At 37.2% G+C, this 22,118-nt stretch overlaps 3 protein-coding genes across 4 annotated transcripts in view; 2 read left to right on the forward strand and 1 right to left on the reverse strand.

Annotated features, from left to right (window-relative positions):
- The window catches only part of LOC133867898 (mediator of RNA polymerase II transcription subunit 16), a 33,571-nt gene extending 28,032 nt beyond the window's left edge, over positions 1–5,539 (forward strand). For both annotated transcript variants that reach the window (XM_062304663.1, XM_062304664.1), the window contains 7 exons: positions 726–962; positions 1,470–1,641; positions 1,967–2,487; positions 2,674–2,850; positions 3,259–3,633; positions 4,210–4,763; positions 5,309–5,539. In XM_062304663.1, the coding sequence (XP_062160647.1) occupies positions 726–962; positions 1,470–1,641; positions 1,967–2,487; positions 2,674–2,850; positions 3,259–3,633; positions 4,210–4,356 (1,629 nt within the window). In that variant the 3' untranslated portion in view covers positions 4,357–4,763; positions 5,309–5,539. The remainder of the gene's footprint in view (positions 1–725; positions 963–1,469; positions 1,642–1,966; positions 2,488–2,673; positions 2,851–3,258; positions 3,634–4,209; positions 4,764–5,308) is intronic.
- A 705-nt stretch (positions 5,540–6,244) lies between these two features.
- LOC133869389 (uncharacterized) lies at positions 6,245–15,343 on the forward strand. Its single transcript, XM_062306366.1, has 12 exons — positions 6,245–6,698; positions 6,770–6,854; positions 6,933–7,063; positions 7,149–7,251; positions 7,598–7,612; positions 8,375–8,520; positions 8,707–8,896; positions 9,331–9,405; positions 9,655–9,771; positions 10,160–10,204; positions 14,455–14,553; positions 14,906–15,343. Exons 1-12 carry the CDS (start codon positions 6,412–6,414, stop codon positions 14,924–14,926), a joined length of 1,314 nt encoding a protein of 437 aa, XP_062162350.1. The 5' UTR covers positions 6,245–6,411; the 3' UTR covers positions 14,927–15,343.
- A 2,567-nt stretch (positions 15,344–17,910) lies between these two features.
- Positions 17,911–19,732, reverse strand: LOC133868701 (stem-specific protein TSJT1-like). Its single transcript, XM_062305679.1, has 4 exons — positions 19,427–19,732; positions 19,089–19,329; positions 18,649–18,769; positions 17,911–18,283 (listed from the first exon to the last, which is right to left on the reverse strand). The coding sequence occupies exons 1-4, from the start codon at positions 19,633–19,635 to the stop codon at positions 18,090–18,092; spliced, it is 765 nt and encodes a 254-aa protein (XP_062161663.1). The 5' UTR covers positions 19,636–19,732; the 3' UTR covers positions 17,911–18,089.
- Between the last annotated feature and the right edge of the window lie 2,386 nt (positions 19,733–22,118).

Raw genomic sequence — 22,118 nt, forward strand, 5'->3', positions numbered from 1 at the left:
AATTATGAACATGGGAGTTGCTTGCTATTGTGGGTTCCTCTTACTTTTTTCCTATTCCAAAAATATAATTTTTCTGGATGGTTATGTGCCATCTCAGGGATTGTGGGTACTTAGCAACTTTGTATCTCATTTTGTGGTTCTTTATTATTTTGTTGTGCTGTTAATTACTTCTCCTAATAGTCCTACCACGAAAAGCAAAAGAAATAATAATAATAATAATAAAGGTACAAATAGTGTATAAATTATAGAAATTTGAGAAGAAAATTATTTAATATGATCTAATACGGTATGTTCCTCTAATTTCTATGCTACTTGTTATGCATGGAGAGGTTATGAAAAGTCATAACAAAGGTTCTGCAGCAGCTAAATGATGTTGCAGTTCTCCAAATGCTATCCATTTGAAGAAGTATTATGCTATTATAGCGCCTTGAAATGACTTTTGATTTAAGTTCTGATAGAGTAACTGGCTTTAGAATTTATATAAAGACTCCACATAGATGGCCTCCGTTTTTTCATCTTTGTAGCTGACATCCACCTGCCTCTATGGGATTCTGAAAATCTAAAAGTGGCTTGGAGTTGTACTGGAGCCCGCCGCCCCCGGGGGGGCGGGGGGGTGGTTGGGGTTTGTTTATTTAGATGCTCATTCAGCTCACTTGTTTGATTCCTAATTTTTTTTGTCTGGTTTTGTTAATTTATGAAAGAGAATTTGGTTTTGGATGATGCAGAGTCTAGACAGGATAAAATGTAGGTTGCTGGAAGGTACAAATGCTCAAGAAGTTAGGGCAATGGTTCTTGATATGCAAGCAAGATTGTTGCTAGATATGCTAGGGAAAGGAATTGAATCAGCTTTGATAAATCCTTCAGCTCTAGTACCTGAGCCATGGCTGGCAAATGGTGATACGTTATCTGGCATTGATCCTGAAGCAATGGCTGTTGACCCAGCACTAGTTCTGAGTATTCAGGTTTCCTTTGGCTCTATTTTGACTTTTTCCATGTTCATGTGATATGTCTTCAATCCTTTTGTTTTTATCTGTTTTTTCTTTTCTTTTGGGAGTCAATCCTATCAAAATTTTAAATACTAAGATCAGCTGATGCCGCTGATTGGTTCTTTGTTTTCCCATGCATCCAGTAACTTTAATGTAATGTGGTTATTTCTTTGCGGCATACAATGTATTTTCCTTTTTTTATTCCTTAGTTGCTAAAAGAATATTTCAATAAATGCTGCAGCATGTAGTATAATGGACTTGGGCTATGTCTAGGCTATTATAGCTGGGAAAGTGAAACCTAGACAAAACAATTAATGTTAGCCAATTTTGGGCTTATAATTTAGCCTTAGCCTTAGCACTGTTGTTGAGCTGGCCAGAGGTGCCCTTTCCTCTGTCAGCTCATATGTTTCTTGATATGGTAGTTTTATTTTGTGTACTTTTCCTTTCTTTTTGAGCTTTTTTAATTTCTAGAATATAATGCAGGCTTACGTAGACGCCGTTCTTGATCTAGCTTCACATTTCATTACACGCTTAAGGCGCTATGCAAGTTTCTGTCGCACATTGGCCAGTCATGCTGTTACAGCTGGCACTGGAAGCAATCGCAATATGGTCACTAGTCCAACCCAAAGTTCTGCCACTCCTGCAACAAGTCAGGGTCAGTATGTGCTGATCTTCCCAAAATTGAAATATGAAAAGAACAAAATTTTGTATGTTGATTCAATCAGAGATGTCAAATTCTATAATGCCTTGCGCAATAAAAATTGAGCACATGCTGATCAGTCACACATCATTTTTGACCTAACTAAGAGGCAAGCAAGGGATAGCTGCAATAATATTTTTCTTTTTCACTTGGTGATCAATGATATGTGTTTTGTGATAAAGTCATCAGAAACAAGCGGCTCCTATGAATATAATTTTGTTCCTCTTTCTCATTGACGTCAATGCTAAATTTCTCTCAACACTAATGCCATATTGTCCAGGAGGTCAAAGTGGTACTGCAAGCTCCACAGGAAGCACCCAAATGCAAGCTTGGGTACAAGGTGCTATAGCTAAGATCAGTAGCACAAATGATGGAGTGTCCAATTCCACTCCGAACCCTATAAGTGGTCCATCATCTTTCATGCCGATAAGCATTAACACAGGAACTTTTCCAGGAACACCAGCAGTGAGGCTCATTGGGGATTGTCATTTCCTTCATCGATTATGCCAACTTTTGCTTTTCTGTTTTTTCTTTCGGCGAACACAACTTCCCCGCTATCTCGGGGCTGCACAGAGAAATGCCGATACCAATATGCAAAAACCTCAGCCAGGTGCTCCTGGCAAGTTGGAGGAGATCAATTCTATGTCTGCGAAACCAACTTCAGCTGTGGCCAGGTCGGATGATGGTCAGGTAGCTCGAGCTAATCAACTCATAGCTGGAGCAAAAGGAATTGAAGACGTACCTACCGGCCGGGCAAGACTAGGTTATGGCAATGCTGGTCAAGGATACACTTTTGAGGAGGTGAAAGATGATGCTCTCTTATTACTTAAAACTCCACATAAAATGAAGCGCCAAATATAATTTTTTCCTATACAGCAAAACATAATTTGTTTGATTCATGGACTAAGAACAATTGTTTGGTTTTTCATGTTCAATAAGAGCACAAAAGATTTGACATGAAGAACTCTATTTATTGATGTCATGCAGGTGAAGGTCCTTTTCCTTATACTTATGGATCTCTGTCGGCGAACAGTAACCCTGGCACATCCCTTGCCAGTTTCTCAGGTGGGGAGCGGCAACATCCAGGTGCGGCTCCATTACATTGATGGGAATTATACAGTACTTCCCGAGGTTGTAGAAGCATCCCTTGGCCCACATATGCAGGTATCCATGTTTATGATATAATCTTCTGAAAGACTTACTGATTATAAAGGAGCTAAATTAGGTTTGCTATCACTAGTTATTAATGATCCTGCCAAAGATTAAACTAAATCCTCTATTGCTTTGAAAGCCTGCAATATAGTAAATTAATGGTGACTCAAAAATAAAATAACCCAGAGTAGCAAACTATTATACTGATAGAGCATGGTAGAGTTTACTTTTTTGTTGAGTTGGAAGGGCTTTTGCTGAAAGTCTAATAAAATTACTTGCTTGGGCACTATGGGTTTTGAACTTACCTTCGTTCTGTCTCTGGTTGCTTTGAAATTTTTGAAATCCTAGAGTTATGCCTTCTGATAACATTTGTTATTTCTTCTACTGAACTTTTGCCTCCTTCTCTAATGGGCCATGTAGAATATGCCCCGGCCTAGAGGCGCAGATGCTGCTGGTCTCTTACTCCGTGAGCTAGAACTCCACCCTCCTGCTGAAGAGTGGCACAGGCGGAATATGTATGGTGGGCCTTGGTCTGATTTAGATGATATGGGTCCTGTAGATGACTCTGCCAAGCTAAGCTCTGGAGACCCACTTGATTTCAACTCATTGGAAAATTGTGATGTTTATTATGGTGCCCATACCCTGTGGCCGAGGAAGCGCAGGATGTCTGAAAGAGATGCAGCTTTTGGCTTGAACACTTCTGTGGGCCTGGGTGCATATCTTGGTATAATGGGTTCTCGCAGAGATGTTGTTACTGCCGTGTGGAGGACTGGCCTTGAAGGTGTTTGGTACAAGGTTTGATAATGTCTTCTTCAAATATTTGTTGGGTCTTAAACTTCAAATATTTCTTGTTTGGGTAATTTGTGTCATTTGCCTTAGGGTTAGTTGATAAAGATCTGCAGACATTTCATATATTGCGTACTGTATATGGATATCAACAGTACTATAGGTTCCATCTAGAAATTTCTTGAGTTAAAAATCTTTTTGGTACTATTTTTTCTTCGTCTAACTTATGGATTTCTTTAATTACCTTGAATGAACAGATCCTGTGGTGGACAGCAAAAAGAAAATTTTATTTCAGGCGACGTTCTCACTTTTCATCTAGTTCTTTTTTGTAACATTTTGTTGAAAGTACTGACACCTTGAGAAAATTAGTGAACGTCGATTGTTTTTGTTTGTCTGTCGGCTATGACTAGTGATAATTTACAGACTAAGGGATTTCTTGCTGTGAGTCTAATCATACGTACTTTTGTGTGTTTTGTTCGCCCGTGGGCCCCACACCCCCTGTCTACTCCTCTCCCTGTGTCAGTGTGTTTGCATATGCTTTTCCTTTTTAATCTAACTTTGTAATCTTGACTTCTTCGGATGCAGTGCATAAGATGTTTGCGGCAGACTTCAGCTTTTGATTCACCAGGTGCTTCCAGTCCACCTAATCAACATGACCGGGAAACTTGGTGGATCAGCCGCTGGGCTTATGGCTGTCCAATGTGTGGTGGGACATGGGTTCGAGTTGTATAGATGACTGCATCGAATGTTTTGTTTGGATGGGAACAAGTTTCATGGTGATAGATATACATATTTACTAGCTGATAATTGGCAGTATACCAAATATGATGCTGACTGGACACTTAGGGAAAAGGTGTTGGTTAGGTGGATGGACTCATTCGTGAATATTGAATATTTTCTTTCTCAGTGGACAACTTCACTTGGATCTCATGATAGTAGCCATCCTATTTCTCAGTTCGTTGACTTCTAATCATGCCAGAGCAATCTTCTGTAGGATATGCAATTTGGGTTTCAAGGTCAATGTTACCCCCACGATGCTTGTCTTCTCCCCTATTACGTGCTGCTATTCTGCTGCAGAGATTCTAGGACGGATCCCCTCCTTGCTTGCCCAGTGACAGTACATATTGGCCCCTCCAAAGGTATCCCTTCCAGGCTTCACCCCCCCAGAACATCAGAACTCAGTAAATGAATGCGGAATGTGTAGTGGATATATATATATATATATTTTCGAATTGTTTCATTATTGAGGCCTTTAAGCATGGGGCAAATTGCCAATTCTAACAGGCTGATTACGGAACTGCAGAGGAGCATAACCATTTCTCCCCTATTTATTTATTTATGTTTAAAAAAAATTGTATTTTTCATTCTTGCAATTGTGACTTAGGAAGCAAAAGGTTTTGTCATTGTTGTTTGATTTTTTTAGAAAAAATGTATGATTTCCATCTTTTACCAACCTCTTGTCCATTTCCATACAAAAAAAAATTGGTAAATCTACTATTGAATATGTGGGACCACATGGAACCAACATGTGGTCTCACATTTATATTCATGAATTTACAAAAAAGATGTGCAAGAGATTGATGTGTAACATCTTCTCAAGGACTTGATTTTGCAATGTTTTCTGTGGTAAGTTTTATTTAAATTCTTAAGCTTTTGCTGATTCTCCTCCTCTTTCCACTTGCAGATTGTAAATATTCTTTTTTCGAAGGGGGAATGAGGGGCTGGAGAAATAGTTCGAACTCAAGCTGGCGACCTGGCATGCCCATTTTTGCTGTTGTTTTACAGACATGTATTTGACAAATTGTACTTTCTGTTACCCAAAAGACAGTTACACCCTCTTAAATGACAGCGTAATGTAAATCTTTTTGAACTACCGAAATGTCAATTAGATAGAAGCATATGGCAATTTAGGGTATGTGCGGTTTAGCAGTTTCAAAACATGCGAACTTGAAAAAAAAAATTATATATATAGTGATTCAAAACTCAGTTAATGAAAATTTGATTTCTAAAATGTAGTTAGTGTTTAGCAAAATCAATGACTTCACCTTTAAAATCGCAATTAATCCTTTAAAATTATGGGACTTCTATAAAAAGGCACATTCTTACCTGCTATTTGATTTTTAAACGCACTTCAAAATAAATTACTCTTTGCTATGTTGTTTTAAAACTTGTATTTTTTACTTCGTGAAATTGTATAGAGATCGGACTCTTGGTGGTTTCAATTCAAATTCCCTCCTGATATGCCTATAAATATGTGCATTGTTTGCGAAGCTTAAAGTGGCAGAAGAACAAAAAAGAAAGCTGGTGGTGAAGCTTTGTTGAGGTATTTGAATTGTCAAAAGAGATTATGAAGCGCAAAACTCGTGGTACCCTTCTGTTTGTGTTTAACGGTTCTAGTGATGCTAGTCTGAGACGAGCCATGTTTCTTTAGAACCTTATAAATTAGCTAAAAAAAAAAACCTGTATTTATCTTTTAAAATTGTCTAAAACATATATAAATTTGCATATTACGTAAAACCAATAGGTGTATGAACAATTTTTTTTTTTTTTTAAAAAAAAAAAAAAAAAAAATAGAAGAAGAAGAAAGAGAAAGAAAAAGAAAAAGAAGGTATATTAACAAAAGAACATGGCGAAGCCCAGACCCACTTTCCGAACTGACGGGTATTCTCGAATTGAATTTGTTCCTAAACAAAGTATAAACAACTCATCCACTGTAGAGAGCTAAGCTAATCGTTGATCACTCATCGCCCATTTCAATCTTTCACAAACCCAGAGGGAGAGACAAAGATGAGCAGCAGTCCGGGGACGCACTCGCTGGCGTTCAGGGTGATGCGGCTGTGCAGGCCGTCGTTCCACGTGGACCCTCCGCTCCGCCTGGACCCGACCGATCTCATTGCCGGCGAGGATATCTTCGACGACCCCATCGCCGCCTCCCACCTCCCTCGCCTCATCGACTGCCACGTTGCCAACCCCGCCGACTCCTCGGATCTCAGCTATCGCTCCCGATTTCTCCTCCACGACCCCTCCGACCCCATGGGCCTCTCCGGCCTCCTCGTCCTCCCCCAATCCTTCGGGTCTCTCTCTCTCTCTCCTAATTAACCAATCACTAATCACAATTATAATTCTCTAATTACTCTCTTAACAGCGCGATTTACTTGGGAGAGACTTTCTGTAGCTATATCAGCATCAACAACAGCTCCAATTTCGAAGTCAAGGAAGTTATAATCAAGGTCAGTGTTTTCAGTTTTCACTTTCCATTCCTCAAACCAAAGCTCTTCAATAATCACACAATGAGCGGTTCATCATAGGCGGAAATGCAAACGGAGAGACAGAGAATCTTGCTGTTGGACACCTCGAAAGCGCCCGTTGAATCTATACGCGCGGGAGGGCGCTACGATTTCATCGTCGAACACGATGTTAAGGAACTTGGAGCTCACACGTAAGTCGCAATCTCACCTAGCGGCGTCTTTGTATCAATGAGCGCATGTGTTTATGTCTTCTGTGTTTGCTTCGCGATTTTCTAGGCTTGTCTGCACTGCGCTGTACAATGATGGTGATGGCGAGCGTAAATATCTTCCGCAGTTCTTCAAGTTCGTTGTTGCCAATCCGCTTTCTGTTAGGACAAAGGTATGCGAAATCCAATCATTTTGTTTCAACTGCAGCCCAAAATTCTTGAGCTGATTCCAAATGGTGAATGTAATGTAATCATTTAACTATTATTTTAACATTAAGTGGGGTTCAATATGCTGAATTTTTTAAATTGATTTTGAAGTTAGGATCATTACCAATTCTCCACGGAACTTAAACCGGTAGAAAATTGTAAATTTAATCATTTAACCTTCCGATCTTGGATGGAGGTTCAAACTTCAGTAAATATAACATCATTTCGATATTATGTTGACATAGTTAATACCAGGGGATGTTATTTCGGCATTTTTGCAAAATATAATATGGGTTCATTTCTGTTTTGCAGGTTCGTGTTGTTAAGGTATGTTGAGGCTGACTGTAGTTGTTGAATGTAAGTTTGAGAAATCTTCTGCCAGTCTTATAGATTTTTCAAAACTGAAGTAGGACTGATTTTAGGTGTCCACTGACTTCAAATAGGAGTACCATGTTAGGTTAATTTACGAATGAAGTGATTGGAGTAAATGGCATCACTCTAATGACTTCCTGTTTGGTCACAATAATCTTGGTACTCTTGTATTTAATTTCCTTTTTTTGTTTGGTTCTTTTTAATTATTAGATTATTTCATTCTGTCATCTTTGGTACTTCAAAAAGCCTGGTGGGTTATGCCAATTTTGTGCTTCCTTTATCTGGGGTGGATGCATTTTCTTTTCTTTTTTTATATATGTAATCTATATCCATAAATCATGTAAGGGGTGGGAGCTATTTCCAACACTGTGTCTGGTTAGTTAAAAGTTGATCCAGTGAACAGCACCATCAGACACTCATACCAAAAGTTTTGGATTACTGTAATTTAACTATTTATAGACATAAGGAAGCCACATTGGAAATGAGCTCATTATACACATTGTATTGCTAATAGTTTTACAAACTACATAGTGGAAATGAAGGTGGACTTAACCTTACCGATTCTTCGCGTTTCTGGCTTCTCTGTGTCTTCTTCACAACTTAAGTACAATCATGTGACTTTGTGCCTTGTCATAAGTGATCGAGTTTATGATATTCATTTGGGTGTTTATCTGGGTCATTTTGGCCTCCCTATGATAGCTGCATCTTCTTTCTCAGGAAACTACATTTCTGGAAGCTTGCATTGAAAATCATACTAAATCAAACCTTTTTATGGACCAAGTTGAGTTTGAGCCCACTCAGCATTGGAGTGCAACAATATTAAAAGCCAATGAGCACGATTCAGACAACAATTCTAAGACTAGGTGTGTGGCAAATTTACTATTTTAGAGTGAGATTTTTGACAGATGGTGCCTTGCTTATTCTCACCACAAATTTTTGTACCTTATTATTTTTTGGCGTGTGTTTGTAAGCAGACTTTGAATTATCTAAGCTATTTTTATCTCCTTGTATTTCTTAATTATTGATCATGCACTAATTTAAACTGACAGAGAGAAGACACCAGTCCTTATCAGATCTGGTGGAGGAATTCACAACTATCTTTATAAGTTGAAATTGTCATCTCATGGTTCTGCACAAATGAAAGTTGAGGGTAGTAATATTCTTGGGAAACTTCAGATTACATGGCGTACAAATCTGGGGGAACCTGGTCGCCTACAGACACAGCAGATTCTGGGCACTGTAAGTGCTTATTCTTCAATACATGGAAGCTTGAATATATTTGAAGACCTTACCTAGTAACCTATCACTCATTAAGAGGAATATTTTTTCCACTATTTACTTATTTTATTTCTGTATTTATTCCTATTTCTAACTTTCTTTTTATTGAAAAGTGCTTTTTAATTTTTTTATTTACATTTTTTTTTCCATTAGAAGTCTGTACTAGGAATTTAGTTTTTCAAGTTTTTTTTGTTTTTTATTTTTTTTATTCTTTTCCTCAGTGGGCATGTCGCCATGTATTTATGACATGCATACACTGGGAATAGCAAAGTTGAAACTTTGAGGCATGCAGACAAACTCATGCTTATACATGCACGCATGGATAAACACGAACATATACGATTTCTATGTAGGCAAATAACTGTCACTTATTCTGTGGACTGTTTCTCTGGCAGCCTGTCACACGCAGCAATATTGAGTTGCATGTTGTGGAGGTTCCATCGATTATCAACTTGGAAAGACCCTTTTCGGTAATTATGATCATCTGTTACCCCTTTTCTGTCTCTCTTTATGCATAATCCAAGCGCAGTTTAACTGACAGAATTTAAAATGGCCATCAGAAGTTATTCACTCATTCTAGTGTCTGTTAGAATTGATTCTCCATCCTTTAGGCTGTCCTTTTCCTTTTCATTCTTCAATTTTTTGTCCTGAAGTTATTTTTAGACAGTTAAATATCTAAAACTGTTTGGAAACTGAGTGATTAATTGCTTCCTCTACAGCTACACTTGAAACTCACAAACCAGACAGAGAGAGAATTGGGACCTTTTGAAGTTTCTTTGCTGCAAAATGGGTTGCTTGAAGAGAAGGTTATTATGATTAATGGTCTCAAAACGACGGTAAAGCATTTAGACTATTAACATTATGTTTAAGGACATTTTACATTGACAGATAGTATGCTTATTGCTCAATTTATGATTTACCATTCTGGATTTTCTCTCTAGTGGGGAACACTCATTTTAGTATCCTAATGATTAGGTGCATAGTTGCTCATTTTGCTTGAAAAATCACTTTCCTCTATTTAACTGGATATGAACCTTGCACCTTGAGATTATGGTAGACCTTGGAAACTTTTTGGACTTTGGGCATAGTTGAGATGAGTTACATGGATTTGACTTGATGACATTCACATAACTTTATGTATGTCAGTTTCTTAATTCCCTTCAAGCTTAATAAAAATCTTGATTGTCTGTGTTTTTGATATATGGATTTGATATTGGCGTACAGGTCTTACCTCAGGTTGCAGCGTTTAGTTACACAGACTTCCACCTGGTAAGGAGAAACTGACATGCTCCTTGTAGGCCACTTTAGCTTGAAAATATGGCTTGAATATACACCTTGACTTTAAATTTTTGTACAATTTTCATGTAAAATAGTTATTGTAATTGTGAAGATTTTATATATGGAACCATCTAGTAGAAATGATATTTGAATCAAATGGTATCTACTCCCCATACTTTTATTAAAAAAAAAAAAGTATCTCCTCCCCCTAGAAGGGTGGCATCACAGCTTCAATCTTGTTTAGGTGCATGTGTTGTGCTATATTTTTCTATATGAATTAACCATATTCTATGTGTAAGAAAGGCTCACCAAGTGTGGAGATTAGACTTTTGCAATGGTTACCAAATTATACAGACCCAACGTAATTATATTCCGATCCTTACAGTAGTAACCTATCAAATTACCGAAGGTGGCATAGAGAATTATCTTGTTAGCTCCATTACGACACCTTCATGAAATTGAGTGAAAACATTTTTTAGTTTGCCAATGTGGAGCATTTTTTTTTTTGATAAGTAAGAATTCATTAAAAAGCGCAGAGGGGCGCAACCCTAGTACACATGAAGTAAACAAAGGAGCCCCTAAAAAGAGGACTAAAACGAACAAGAAAGTATAAAATCAGCGTACGGCATATTACCCAAGCTATGCGCCGACACCCAAAGATATAACATATTAAGCACCTTTCTACAAAGAGCCCCAACCTGTACCTCCACATCCTCAAAAAGCCTAGAATTTCTCTCACGCCACAAGCCCCACAAGACACATAGAGGAACCTACTTCCACATACGGTGAACAGGACCACGACCCAGCAAAGTGCCCCAAGCACTCAATAAATCCACAACACTACTAGGCATAACCCACTTCACCCCAAACAATGTATAAAAAGAACTCCAAACAATCCGAGCCACGTCACAATGAAGAAGAAGATGATCAACGGATTCCCCATGCTTTTTACACATAACACACCACTCTACCACCACAATACCACGCCTACGTAAATTGTCATGAATTAAAATCTTCCCTAAAGCCGCTGTCCAGACAAATAACGTAACCCGCTTCGAAGCTTTAACACGCCATATACCCTTCCAAGGAAAGGAAGTCGTCTCGTGACAAACTAAAGCTTTATAAAAAGACTTCACTTCAAAATTCCTCCTCTTGGAAAGAGTCCACACCGCCCTATCAACCTCCCCATGCCGAACCCTAGTAGAGTATAACTGTTCGAAGAAGGACATCACCATCTCCACCTCCCAATCTTGAACATTGCGCGTAAAGAGAACATTCCAATGAACCACGCCTCCTACCACTGACAAATTATCCACCACCCAAGCATCAGGAGAACGTGCAATAGAAAATAAAGCTGGATAACCGAGCTTGAGAGGCCTATCCCCACACCATAAATCATGCCAGAAGCGAATATGGGACCCATCACCCACCTCAAAACGCAAAAACTTGGCAACATTATCCCACCCCTTTCGAATAAACTTCCAAACACTGACTCCAAAAGGCCCTGTCACTGGCAAAGAACACCAACCTCCCCTCACACTCCCATACTTCACCTCAATCACCGATCTCCATAAAGCATCGCACTCCTAAGAAAACCTCCAGATCCACTTCCCCAATAAGGCATGATTAAATTGATAACATTACAAACTCCCAGTCCACCAACCTTGATTGGAGTACAAATACGATGTCAATTGACTAGATGAAATTTAGTCTCATCACCCATACCACTCCACAAAAATTCCCTTTGAAGCCGCTCCAGTTTCTTAGCTACACTCACAGGAATAGGGAACAAAGATAAATAATAAGAAGGAATGCTAGAAAGAGTAGTATGAATCAAAGTCACCCTACCACCCTTGGATAAATAAAGTTTCTTCCAACTAGCCAGCCTTCGTTCCACCTTCTCAATAACCCCATTCCAAATAGAAATAGACTTGAAAGACGCCCCCAACGGCATACCCAAATAAGTCATCGGTAGAGACCCAATTCTACAACCCAGAATATGTGCCAAAGACTCCACATCTTCCACCTCGCCAATAGGGACCAATTCGGACTTGCCTAAATTGATCCTCAACCCTGACACCGCTTCGAAACATAAGAAGGTACACCTCAAATTTCGAACGTGCTCGGCCTGTGCTCCACAAAAAATTAAGGTATCATCCACAAACAGTAAGTGATTCACCACTAAAGCTTATTACCCCTAAGACCCACTGAGAAACCTGACAGCAAGCCTTGGCGCATAGACGCAAACAACATCCTGCTGAGCGCTTCCATAACCACCACAAACAGCAAAGGAGAAAGAGGATCACCTTGCCTAATCCCCCGCGAGCTATGAAAGAAACCAGAAGGGGTACCATTAACCAAAATGGAAAGTTTTACTGACGATATGCAAAATTTAATCCATTTCCTCCACCTCTCTCCAAACCCACACCTCTGAAGTATATAAAGAAGGAAATCCCAATTCACGTGATCATAAGCTTTCTCCAAATCCAGTTTGCACAATAACCCGGCCTCCCCTGACCGCAATTGGCTATCCAAACATTCATTGGCTATAAGAACTGAATCCAAGATTTGCCTTCCACCAATAAAAGCATTCTGAGAGCTCGAAATGATTTTCCCCAACACTGATTTGAGCCTGTTAGCAAGGACCTTAGAAATAATTTTATAGACCCCTCCCACCAAACTAATAGGCCTAAAATCCTTAACCTCCAACGCATCTGCCTTCTTAGGAATTAGGGAAACAAAAGTTGCATTCAAACTCTTCTCAAACTGGCAACTATTATGAAATTCTGAAAATACCGCCATAATATCTTTTTTGAGAACCCCCCAACATTGCTGAAAGAACGCCATAGAAAAACCATCTGGACCCGGAGCCTTATCCCCGTTTATCTCCCACACCACCTCACACACCTCATGTTCCTCAAAACCTCGTTCTAACCAGAGACACTCATCCGCATCAATGGAGGAGAAAGAAATCCCATCCACCCTAGGCCGCCACGAACTCTGCTCGGTGTACAATGAGTCATAATAATTCACAATATGATCTTTAATTTCCACCGGATCCGAAGACAAAGCCCCATTGATCCTTAAGACTCCCACATGGTTGAACCTCCGATGCGAATTAGCCACCCTGTGAAAGAATTTAGTATTATTATCCCCTTCCTTAAGTCATAGAGCCCGAGATTTTTGCCTCCAATTAACCTCCTCACACAGGAGAGTTTTTTCCAGCTCCCTAATGGAGCATTTGAATTGAAATAAATCTGCATCTTTTTGAAGACCATAAGTGTAATGTGCTACAACTAAAATCCTCCTTGAGTTCCCTTTTAGATTGGGCTATATCTTTTGTTCCTAACTTCTCTTCATCTAGTAGTAAACCTTTTAGATTTTCGACCCCATTAGGGTGGTTGTTACTCTTGTATACTTTTCATGTATGCGAGCTGTTCTTCTTCTTCGGTAAGTTATTATTCATCAAAAAAGTTTACCAGAATGACTATTGCCAACCCTAAATTGTAATTTTCATTTTGTTGGCTAAGAAAACCTCCCTATGGATCTGATTCCAACCAGAGTTTACTTATGTAACACTTGATAAGAACAGAAAGAGGGAATGATGTGCCTATTCAAAGGAATAAGTAGCTTGACATGCTATCAGATATGATAGTAGGTGCCACGCTCCTAAAACAGTCTTAGGCTCACAAATGTAAATTCAGCCACTTATTTCATACCTAAACTTCGGCCTTTTGGACCTGTCAATACTGTAAGTGGGCCCACCATTGTTGGAAGGTCTGTTACCCCACATAATACTTTAATGCGTTAGTTGTATGTCAAACAATCTGTTGTGTAGAAATTACCTTGTTTGATTATGGTTTTTTGCTGGTCTTTTGTTGTTTTTTTTCAATTTTTTGGGGGAGAGAGGGAATAGATTGTGGTTGCATGTGCCCCATTCCAGTTTTCTATTTTGACCATAATTAATTGGTGAAATGACTAGTTGTTGATATAGCAAAATGTAAGAGTAGATCATGTCATAGACTTGCCGAATTTTTGCTGGCCTACATACTGCAATAAAATTTTACTCATTGTAATCGATTTTCTGTTAACATTACATAACCATACAAATTACAATCATATCATACTGTTGCTTTATATCCCCGAAACTTTATCGTAAGGATGTTATCCCGAATAAAATTCTCCTCTATTCTTTATTGTATCTCTAGAGTAATTCCTTAAACCTGTCTTTGCTAATGCAGAACCTCATTGCTACTAAACTTGGAGTTCAGAGAATCACAGGCATTACAGTGTTTGACACAAGTGAGAAGAGATCTTATGAACCTTTGCCAGACTTTGAGGTTAGTTAACAATTTTAGTTGTATTTTTCTGGCCACTAGAAGCTAGAATGCCTCGTGAACTATGGTATAAAAGCTGTTTTGGCGAATGTTGGTCAGGCTGTAAGGTCCATTGCTGGAGCCTTAAGCTTGTTGCTTAAATGGCCCAAAACTGATTAATTCTAAGTTAAGCTGTATTAGAGGCTTAAGCAGTCCACTTCTCATCCTCATTTATTTCTTTAATTTGGTGAATCAGCTCATTGTTGGTTGTGGTATAAATTTGTATTCAACTGGCTTGCCCTCTGAACTCTAAAATCCCAAGGTGATTTGTTGAATTTTTATTACTCTTCTGATCTATGATCCTGACATGTTGCAGATTTTCGTGGATTTGGACTAATTTATTGGCTAGTTTTCACCTGCTGAGCCTGATGTTCTTTTCATACTTCTTGTGGGGATTAATCCGTCTGTGGGCATATGATGTTATGATCTGTATCATCATTGGGCTTCAATTAGATCAAGCAGATCTAGACAAACAGAAAAACCCAAGTTCATCCAGTTTGATGACTGTTGACGCCAACCCTCCTCAGGCTGGGATGACTTGCTGTGGTGCTTTCACATGAATCTTTCCCTTCTCAGCAAGGACAAAATCTGGTTCTCAAAGTTTTTGGTAATTCAATTACTTTGAGATCATATACTAAGTTGTATGATTGATTTGAAAAAAATATATCTGCTATCATATTTTCTAGTTGTAAAGAAGCAACTTTCTGATGTTAACTTAACTCAGGTGTTCTGAAGAAGTAAATTTCTTATGAAACTCTGGTGTATAAAAATCTAAGCCTATAGAGGAGAAAAGGAAGAAGGAAAAAAGATTAAAGAAACCTACATTAATAATTGTTTTAGAAATATATTACTAATTAAGAAATTAAAGAAACATATATCATTGTTTCAAACTATATTCCTATTTCCCAATGTTGAAGCATCCAAAATAATCAAATTCTGAATAGTTCTTTTGTTCTTTAAATGCACAAAGACAATAAACTACTAATATTGTGTTTGGGTTTCATCATGATACTCTTGTTATAATATTTTTATTAGTGAGGCTGTATTGGCCAAGTTGGTGGCTTAAAATCAGAGAACTTTTCTAATCTTTTTTCTTTATGTAATAGCAAGATATTGAATTATAATTTATTCTAGAAAAATATTTATGAAAGGAGTAATGGATGAATTCACTAAACTAGCGAGCAAAATCCTATATGAAAGTGATCTTGTGGTGGATTGCCATCAGGTAAGTGGTTGCTTTACTTGTATAGATGATAATAATTGAAAAAAGAAAAAGATCTAAAAAAAAGAGAGTGATGAAGAAGAAGGAAGAAAAAAGAAGAAGAATTATAGTGCGTTTTTGTCACTATGTAACCAAAGATCTAAAAGAGGGATGGAGTCTAGGCCCCAGGGGAAAGCTTCCACTAAAGAATGAAAGCGGCCCATTTTGTCAATGCATGAGTGCAAGATTGGGATTTTCTTTCATTCCTTCCTCAAAGACGAGGGGGTGGGGAGTAATAATGGAAAATTGTGAAAGAGAAGTTCTGTCTGGGCAGAACTTACTCTCAAAGAGGAGAAGACAAGGATAATAACAAGAATCTCTAATTATAGGAAATTCCGGTCCAACAACTGGACTCTAAACCTTATTAAATCAGTATTAAAACAGATAAAGCATAATTATTACCGCAACCCAAACTGTTAAGCATAACTATGTACTGCAAATGAACCAAAAAGCAATCTAGTCTCTTGCTGTATATTTTTATGAATGAACCCCATTCAAAAAGTGTTTTTTTTTTTTATTATTTGTTTTTTTTATTAACTTTGTTCCCCTCCGCCCCATATATAAGCTTACCAATTCTTTGATCTTCTCATTTATAGAACTTTATTTAGTTTAGTAAATGAAATAGCTAGCGTCCCTTACAAGCCTAACAGGAATGGTGTGTGATGAGAAGAGATAAGCACTTTTTTATTAGATTTTTTACTTTTCAAGTACAAAAATAGTTCCCCTTTTCCCTTTTTTCCTGCTGTTTGCTTAGAAATTAGAATTGAAATAAATAAATAAATAATAAAAAAATAGTTGGGGGTGACACTTCTTTTCTTGGTACGGAAAAAAAAATTAGTAAATTCGACTAGTAAGTTAGAATTCTTGCAAATACGGGTAACAAAATCAGTCTCAAAAACTTTGATAGCATTTAGTTTGTTAAGTGCCTAGTTTTTCAAACAAATAATAGATAAATTAGGGTAGTTTGAAGAATTATAAACATCCCAAAACAACTGCTAAAGTTGATAATTAACTTCTCGAGATATGATTCTGTACAACTTTAACAATTTTTTTTTTTTAAAAAAAAAAAATCAACCATTGGATATGTAGAACTCACATGTAGGAAAACAGATTCAATTGTTAGTTTGAAAAAAAGTTGTCAGAATTGTACTAAGAGTTGAATCAAAAATTGTATAACAATCATTTTTCTAATTTCATAGTTTAATTAATCAGATAAATATTGTTATACAACTCCAACTACTTTTTTTCAAACTAATCATTAGATTTGTTTTCCTACATATGACTCCTAAATATCCAATAGTTGATCTTAAAAAAAAAAATTTACAAGAGTTAAATAAAAGTTGTAAACGAATCATATCTTTATTAATCAAGCAACATGCTATATTTATCCTTACAATCCCAAAAGATAAACATAATTGATGATAACTACAAAAAAATACCTATAACAAGATAAAAGGTAATTCTTATGGGCTCTTAAACATTCTAAGACTTTAAGATACACAATATCCTTTATTATATAGTAATAAATTTGGATTAGTGAGATTTTCTTCTCATCCTTAGGCCCACGTATGGTACTTACATAGTTGCCCCAATTTTTGTCCCTCTTGTTTAATTATTCATTTTATTTAGAGTACTGGTGATTTCAGATTTTTATATTCCTCTAGAAAGTTCATTGAACGAAGGACAGAGACAAAGAAAAATTGGCATATTCACAAATTGACAATGACAATTAGGCTTAGCAATGTTGACATGACTCGCGAATTTGACACAAACACGACACGAAGTTATTAAGTTTAGGTTTAGGCTATAACCCGTTTATAACACGTTTATAACTCGTTTATGACCCATTAATCCATTTATAATATATTTATGACATATTTATGAATTATGACACGTTAACTTGTTTATGCCACGTTTATGACCAGATTAGTTAAACGGGTTGACCTGTCAACTCGATGGGTGACACGCCAACCCGAATTGTCATGCCTACATTGACAATCATATATAACTAGAGACTCACATGTTCCAAACAAGCCCAATCACATGGGCCCAAGTCATAATAATACTTAAAAACATTCTTTTATTTATTTATATACAATAACTGCAATTGAATTAAACTCTCTACAACAATTTTTTTTTAAACAAAAAAGAAAAAAGAAAAAAGAGAAGCCTAAAATCAACTGTTTAGGAAGGTGGATGGGGTTTCACATTATTGTATTTAAGAATCCCGATTGATTAATCAGGTATGTGATCCCCATATTGCCCCGTTGGATTCGCTGCCAACACGTGGCATGCTGTGGATCTTGGATTGGACATCAACCTTGAAGTTGGCCCCACACATGACCCCCTCGCTATCAATCCTAGGCATTGCCTTCATTTTCTTCGTTGGATGCTCAAAGCTCTTCAACCCGTGGTCACTGTGGAACATGCACCCTGCATTTGCATCCCACCAAATCCAACCTCAGATTCGCCTCAAAAGAAAAAATTTAATAAATTAAAAATAACTAAATTTCTCATTTTCTATTACCTTAATTTTTACAATAACCAATTATTTATGATGGTATTATACAAAACAAAAGTTCTAAATTCAAAATTTTCTGTTAACTCATTCTATTTCAATTAAAAATTTATAAACTTGGGCCTCGATTAAACCCATGCGTAAAAATAAATGTTAAAATGTAAATTAAAATAATTAATTTTTTTTAAAATTAAAATTAAAATTTTGAAGTAAGTAATAATTTAAGTTAATTCGTAATAACGACCAATTTGGTCATTCCGTGGAATGCATGTATACATACCAGTAGGGAATGGTGCAAATGATTTAGCACAGCTTCCTTTTACGACCTCCAACTTGTCAGAAATCACAACAGAACCATCAGCTGAAATGCCCCAGAAGAGCCTAATTTCTTCATTCCCACCCTGCACAACCAAATAACAGAAACATTATTAAGCAAATGGAATTCAGATGATCCAAAAAAAAAAAACATGCACCCTTCCTCGTAGGATTGTCAATCAAACCGTTTAATTAATTAATGGTTGGATTTAAAATTAATTTATATAGTTTAATACAAATATTTTGATATCACTTTAACACAAAATTGCTTAATTAGACGATTTAAATTAAAATTAACTTAATCTAATCCCCACATCAGAAAGACAAATTACCACTTGTCCGTTCACGTATTTAAGAATTCTTTACATATGTCGTTTTAGAGCTGAAAGAGTGTGTAATAATTACCAGTGCAGCAAATACAGTTTTTGCATTGTTATCATAGACGACAAACCCAAAGCTTCCGTCCAGATCTTTGAGGACCTGATCGGCCGGGTATGGGCCCCGGTCACGGAGAGTTCTGTAGGCCTCGATCACGAACATCGCCTCATCGGTGCCCTTCGATAGCCCATACTGCTTGATCAGGTGGCACAGATTGTTTAGGCTCCCCAAGAAAACGCAGTATATTCCATCCACAGCACAAAACATTCTGCAAAAATATCAATCAATTGATTATAATCTAAATCAGACCTAAAACCAGTATTATATATTTCTTGATAAAAATAAATAAAAATAAAAAAAAAAACCTCTGATGAATGGAAGATGATTTCTCCGGTGGAAGATAAGCAAAAGACGTTGCATCTCCAAAGCTGATAGAGAAAGTATTACTAGAATGAGAAATGAAATCCTTGAGAATCTCTTGCGAATGCTTGGGCTTCACAGAAGAATTCAATGGCGCCGGACTATTCAGCTCCTGAGGCGGCTGAACCAGCCCTTTGTTGAATATACCCAACATCTTCTCTTCCTTCTTCCAAAAACGTTTGTCTCCACACAAAGCAACGAACTCCAAGCAGATCTAAAATGGCAGTAGATTACAGATTGGTGAAGAACATTATTGTCGTGAATGTATTTTTATAGACAGTCCGAGAGAGAGAGAGAGAGAGAGAGAGCCAACGTGGCAATGTTATCCAAACGCGTTAAACAGTTAATTGATATTATTATGATATTCAAGGTAATGCGTTATCGTTGGAGGCACGAGATTGAGATAGCGGGCCCAGATCTGATAAGAATGGATGGTAGATGGTGGGGGTTCTATTTTTGTCCATATAATCTTGGTCATAGGAGATTGGAAATGTACCAGGTACGACGGATCTTATCCACAGGAAAATCGCAGTGACATTGTTCCGAGTCAGCAGAATCATTTTGTTTTGTGTCGGTGACTTTCCGGTCATCTCGTGCCTCCAGCGTGTTTATACGTGGATAATATATTTTTTTAATTTTAATTTTTTTTTAAAAAAAAAGTATTTTGATGTAATATAAATATAAGAAATGGATTTTTTTATTTTTTATTTTTTATTTTGGGGGTAGGATATACTTTAAAAATTATTTTGCATTGTTTTGAGTTTTCAATTGAGGTTCATTTCACAAAACTTTTAACAATATGTTTTTTGTATTTTTGTGATTGTGATATAATATAAAAGTGTAAATCATTTTAAGTGCTATGTTTTTAAAGTTATTTGTTAATGCTTTTATTTTTATTTTTATTAAAAAAAAAAAAAAAAAAAAAAAAAAAAAAAAAGTAAAAGACTATACTAAAATGCCTGTTAACGAGCGCTGTGTTTTTAATTTTTGTTTTTATTTTTTATTTTTTTTTAATTTTTTTATAGCTGCCCATTTGATTAACATCACATTGAAAAACCTATTAATCAACGCAAGGAAATAATATCCTGACATATTCAAATAATATGTAATCTAATGAAGCGCAAAAATTGTGTTGCTAATCTCATCAGGATAAAGCTTTTTGCATCCGAGTTTCATATTTACATCCTTGAAAATCAGGAAAAAAAAAAAAAAAAAAAAAATTGACTCTAAATAATTCACCATAATAAAAATACACGAATAGATGTATGCTATATTCACTAATCGAACATAAATTATCTCAAATAGTAGAGAAATTAAATAAGAGTGCTTCTTATTTTTGTCTTCGTTCTTATTATAGCCTTTTTTTCTTTTTTCTTTTTTTTATTTATTTTATTTTATATAGACACATGTAAACAGATTACATCAAAAGATAAAATACAAAATAAAACACGAATGGGTTGGGCAACCCAAGAACAAACTTAAGAACGAAAGTACGCGAGGGCAATGCTTCCGAAGATGCGGACCCTTTAGCTCGAGGCATGGATGCCACAAAGCCTGGGTCACCATTGAAGGTGATTTGAAGAGTGTATTGAATCACAAGGACCTAAACACCTTGATTACAGGGGTGAACATGGGAAAGTAAAACAAGTAAGCCCAAAAAAACAAAAACAAACACAATAGAGATCCAGAAGCAGAAGGCGGTGTGGAAACCTTCCCTGAAGGCGCATGAGACACACGCGCCGCCAAGGGAAAGCCTCTCAGCGGCCAGACACGCCGACAAATCCATGAAACACCGGTGGAAGTCGTGGTTGAAAGTAGGAAAACCAAACATGGCATCCACGCGCCGAAGAGAGCAGAAAACTCTCTGGAGCGTGTGTACCACGCACGGCCTTATAGAAGGCGGTGGAGTGAACGGAGACTGTTGGTGGATGACGGAGACGTTGATGGATCCGGTGGTGAGGAGCGTGTCATGTAGAGGTTGGGGAAAGAGCATAGATCTAGAACGGAAAAATTGAAACAAAACTAGATCCCAAAAATTACAGTAGACACGGTGAAAGGTAGAGGACAGGGGCTGCTGCTGTGAAGACACAAACCATGACAAGAAAAAGAAATTGCTGTAAAGATAGGTGGGTAGATAGAGATTGGGCCTTAACTCAATGGCCAAAAACACTGAAAAACTGTAGTAAGATAGATGGGGAACTAAAGATTTGGCCTTAACTCCAATGGCCGAAAATACAGAAAAACAGGAAGAAGGGTAGAGAGAAAGATGGCGGAAGGTAAGGAAGATAGGAGGTTTTGTGGTGGGGTGGATGGAAATAGTAGGGAACGGGAAAAGGTGTTTGGGAGGGAAGCAAAAGTTTGCCTCCCATAGAGTTGCTCACGTAAGGGTGCAGGGATTTTAGAGAGAAGGGGAACGATCACTCACTAGGTTTCCGAATGGATCGACTCCCTTGCAGGGTCTTTTTTATTATAGTCTTCTTCCTTACGAACAAGACTGTCTTCAACTTGGGCGGTTAGAATATGTAATAGTGCTGGCCAATAGTACTCTAGCTCTTAAGTTTGTTGAGTAAGAGTTTATGAGAATAATATTATTCGAATGCAATAAATGTGAGACATTTTCTTCATAATTGACCGAAA

The sequence above is a fragment of the Alnus glutinosa genome, chromosome 5 (assembly GCF_958979055.1).
Source record: "Alnus glutinosa chromosome 5, dhAlnGlut1.1, whole genome shotgun sequence".
Taxonomy (NCBI): Eukaryota; Viridiplantae; Streptophyta; class Magnoliopsida; order Fagales; family Betulaceae; genus Alnus; species Alnus glutinosa.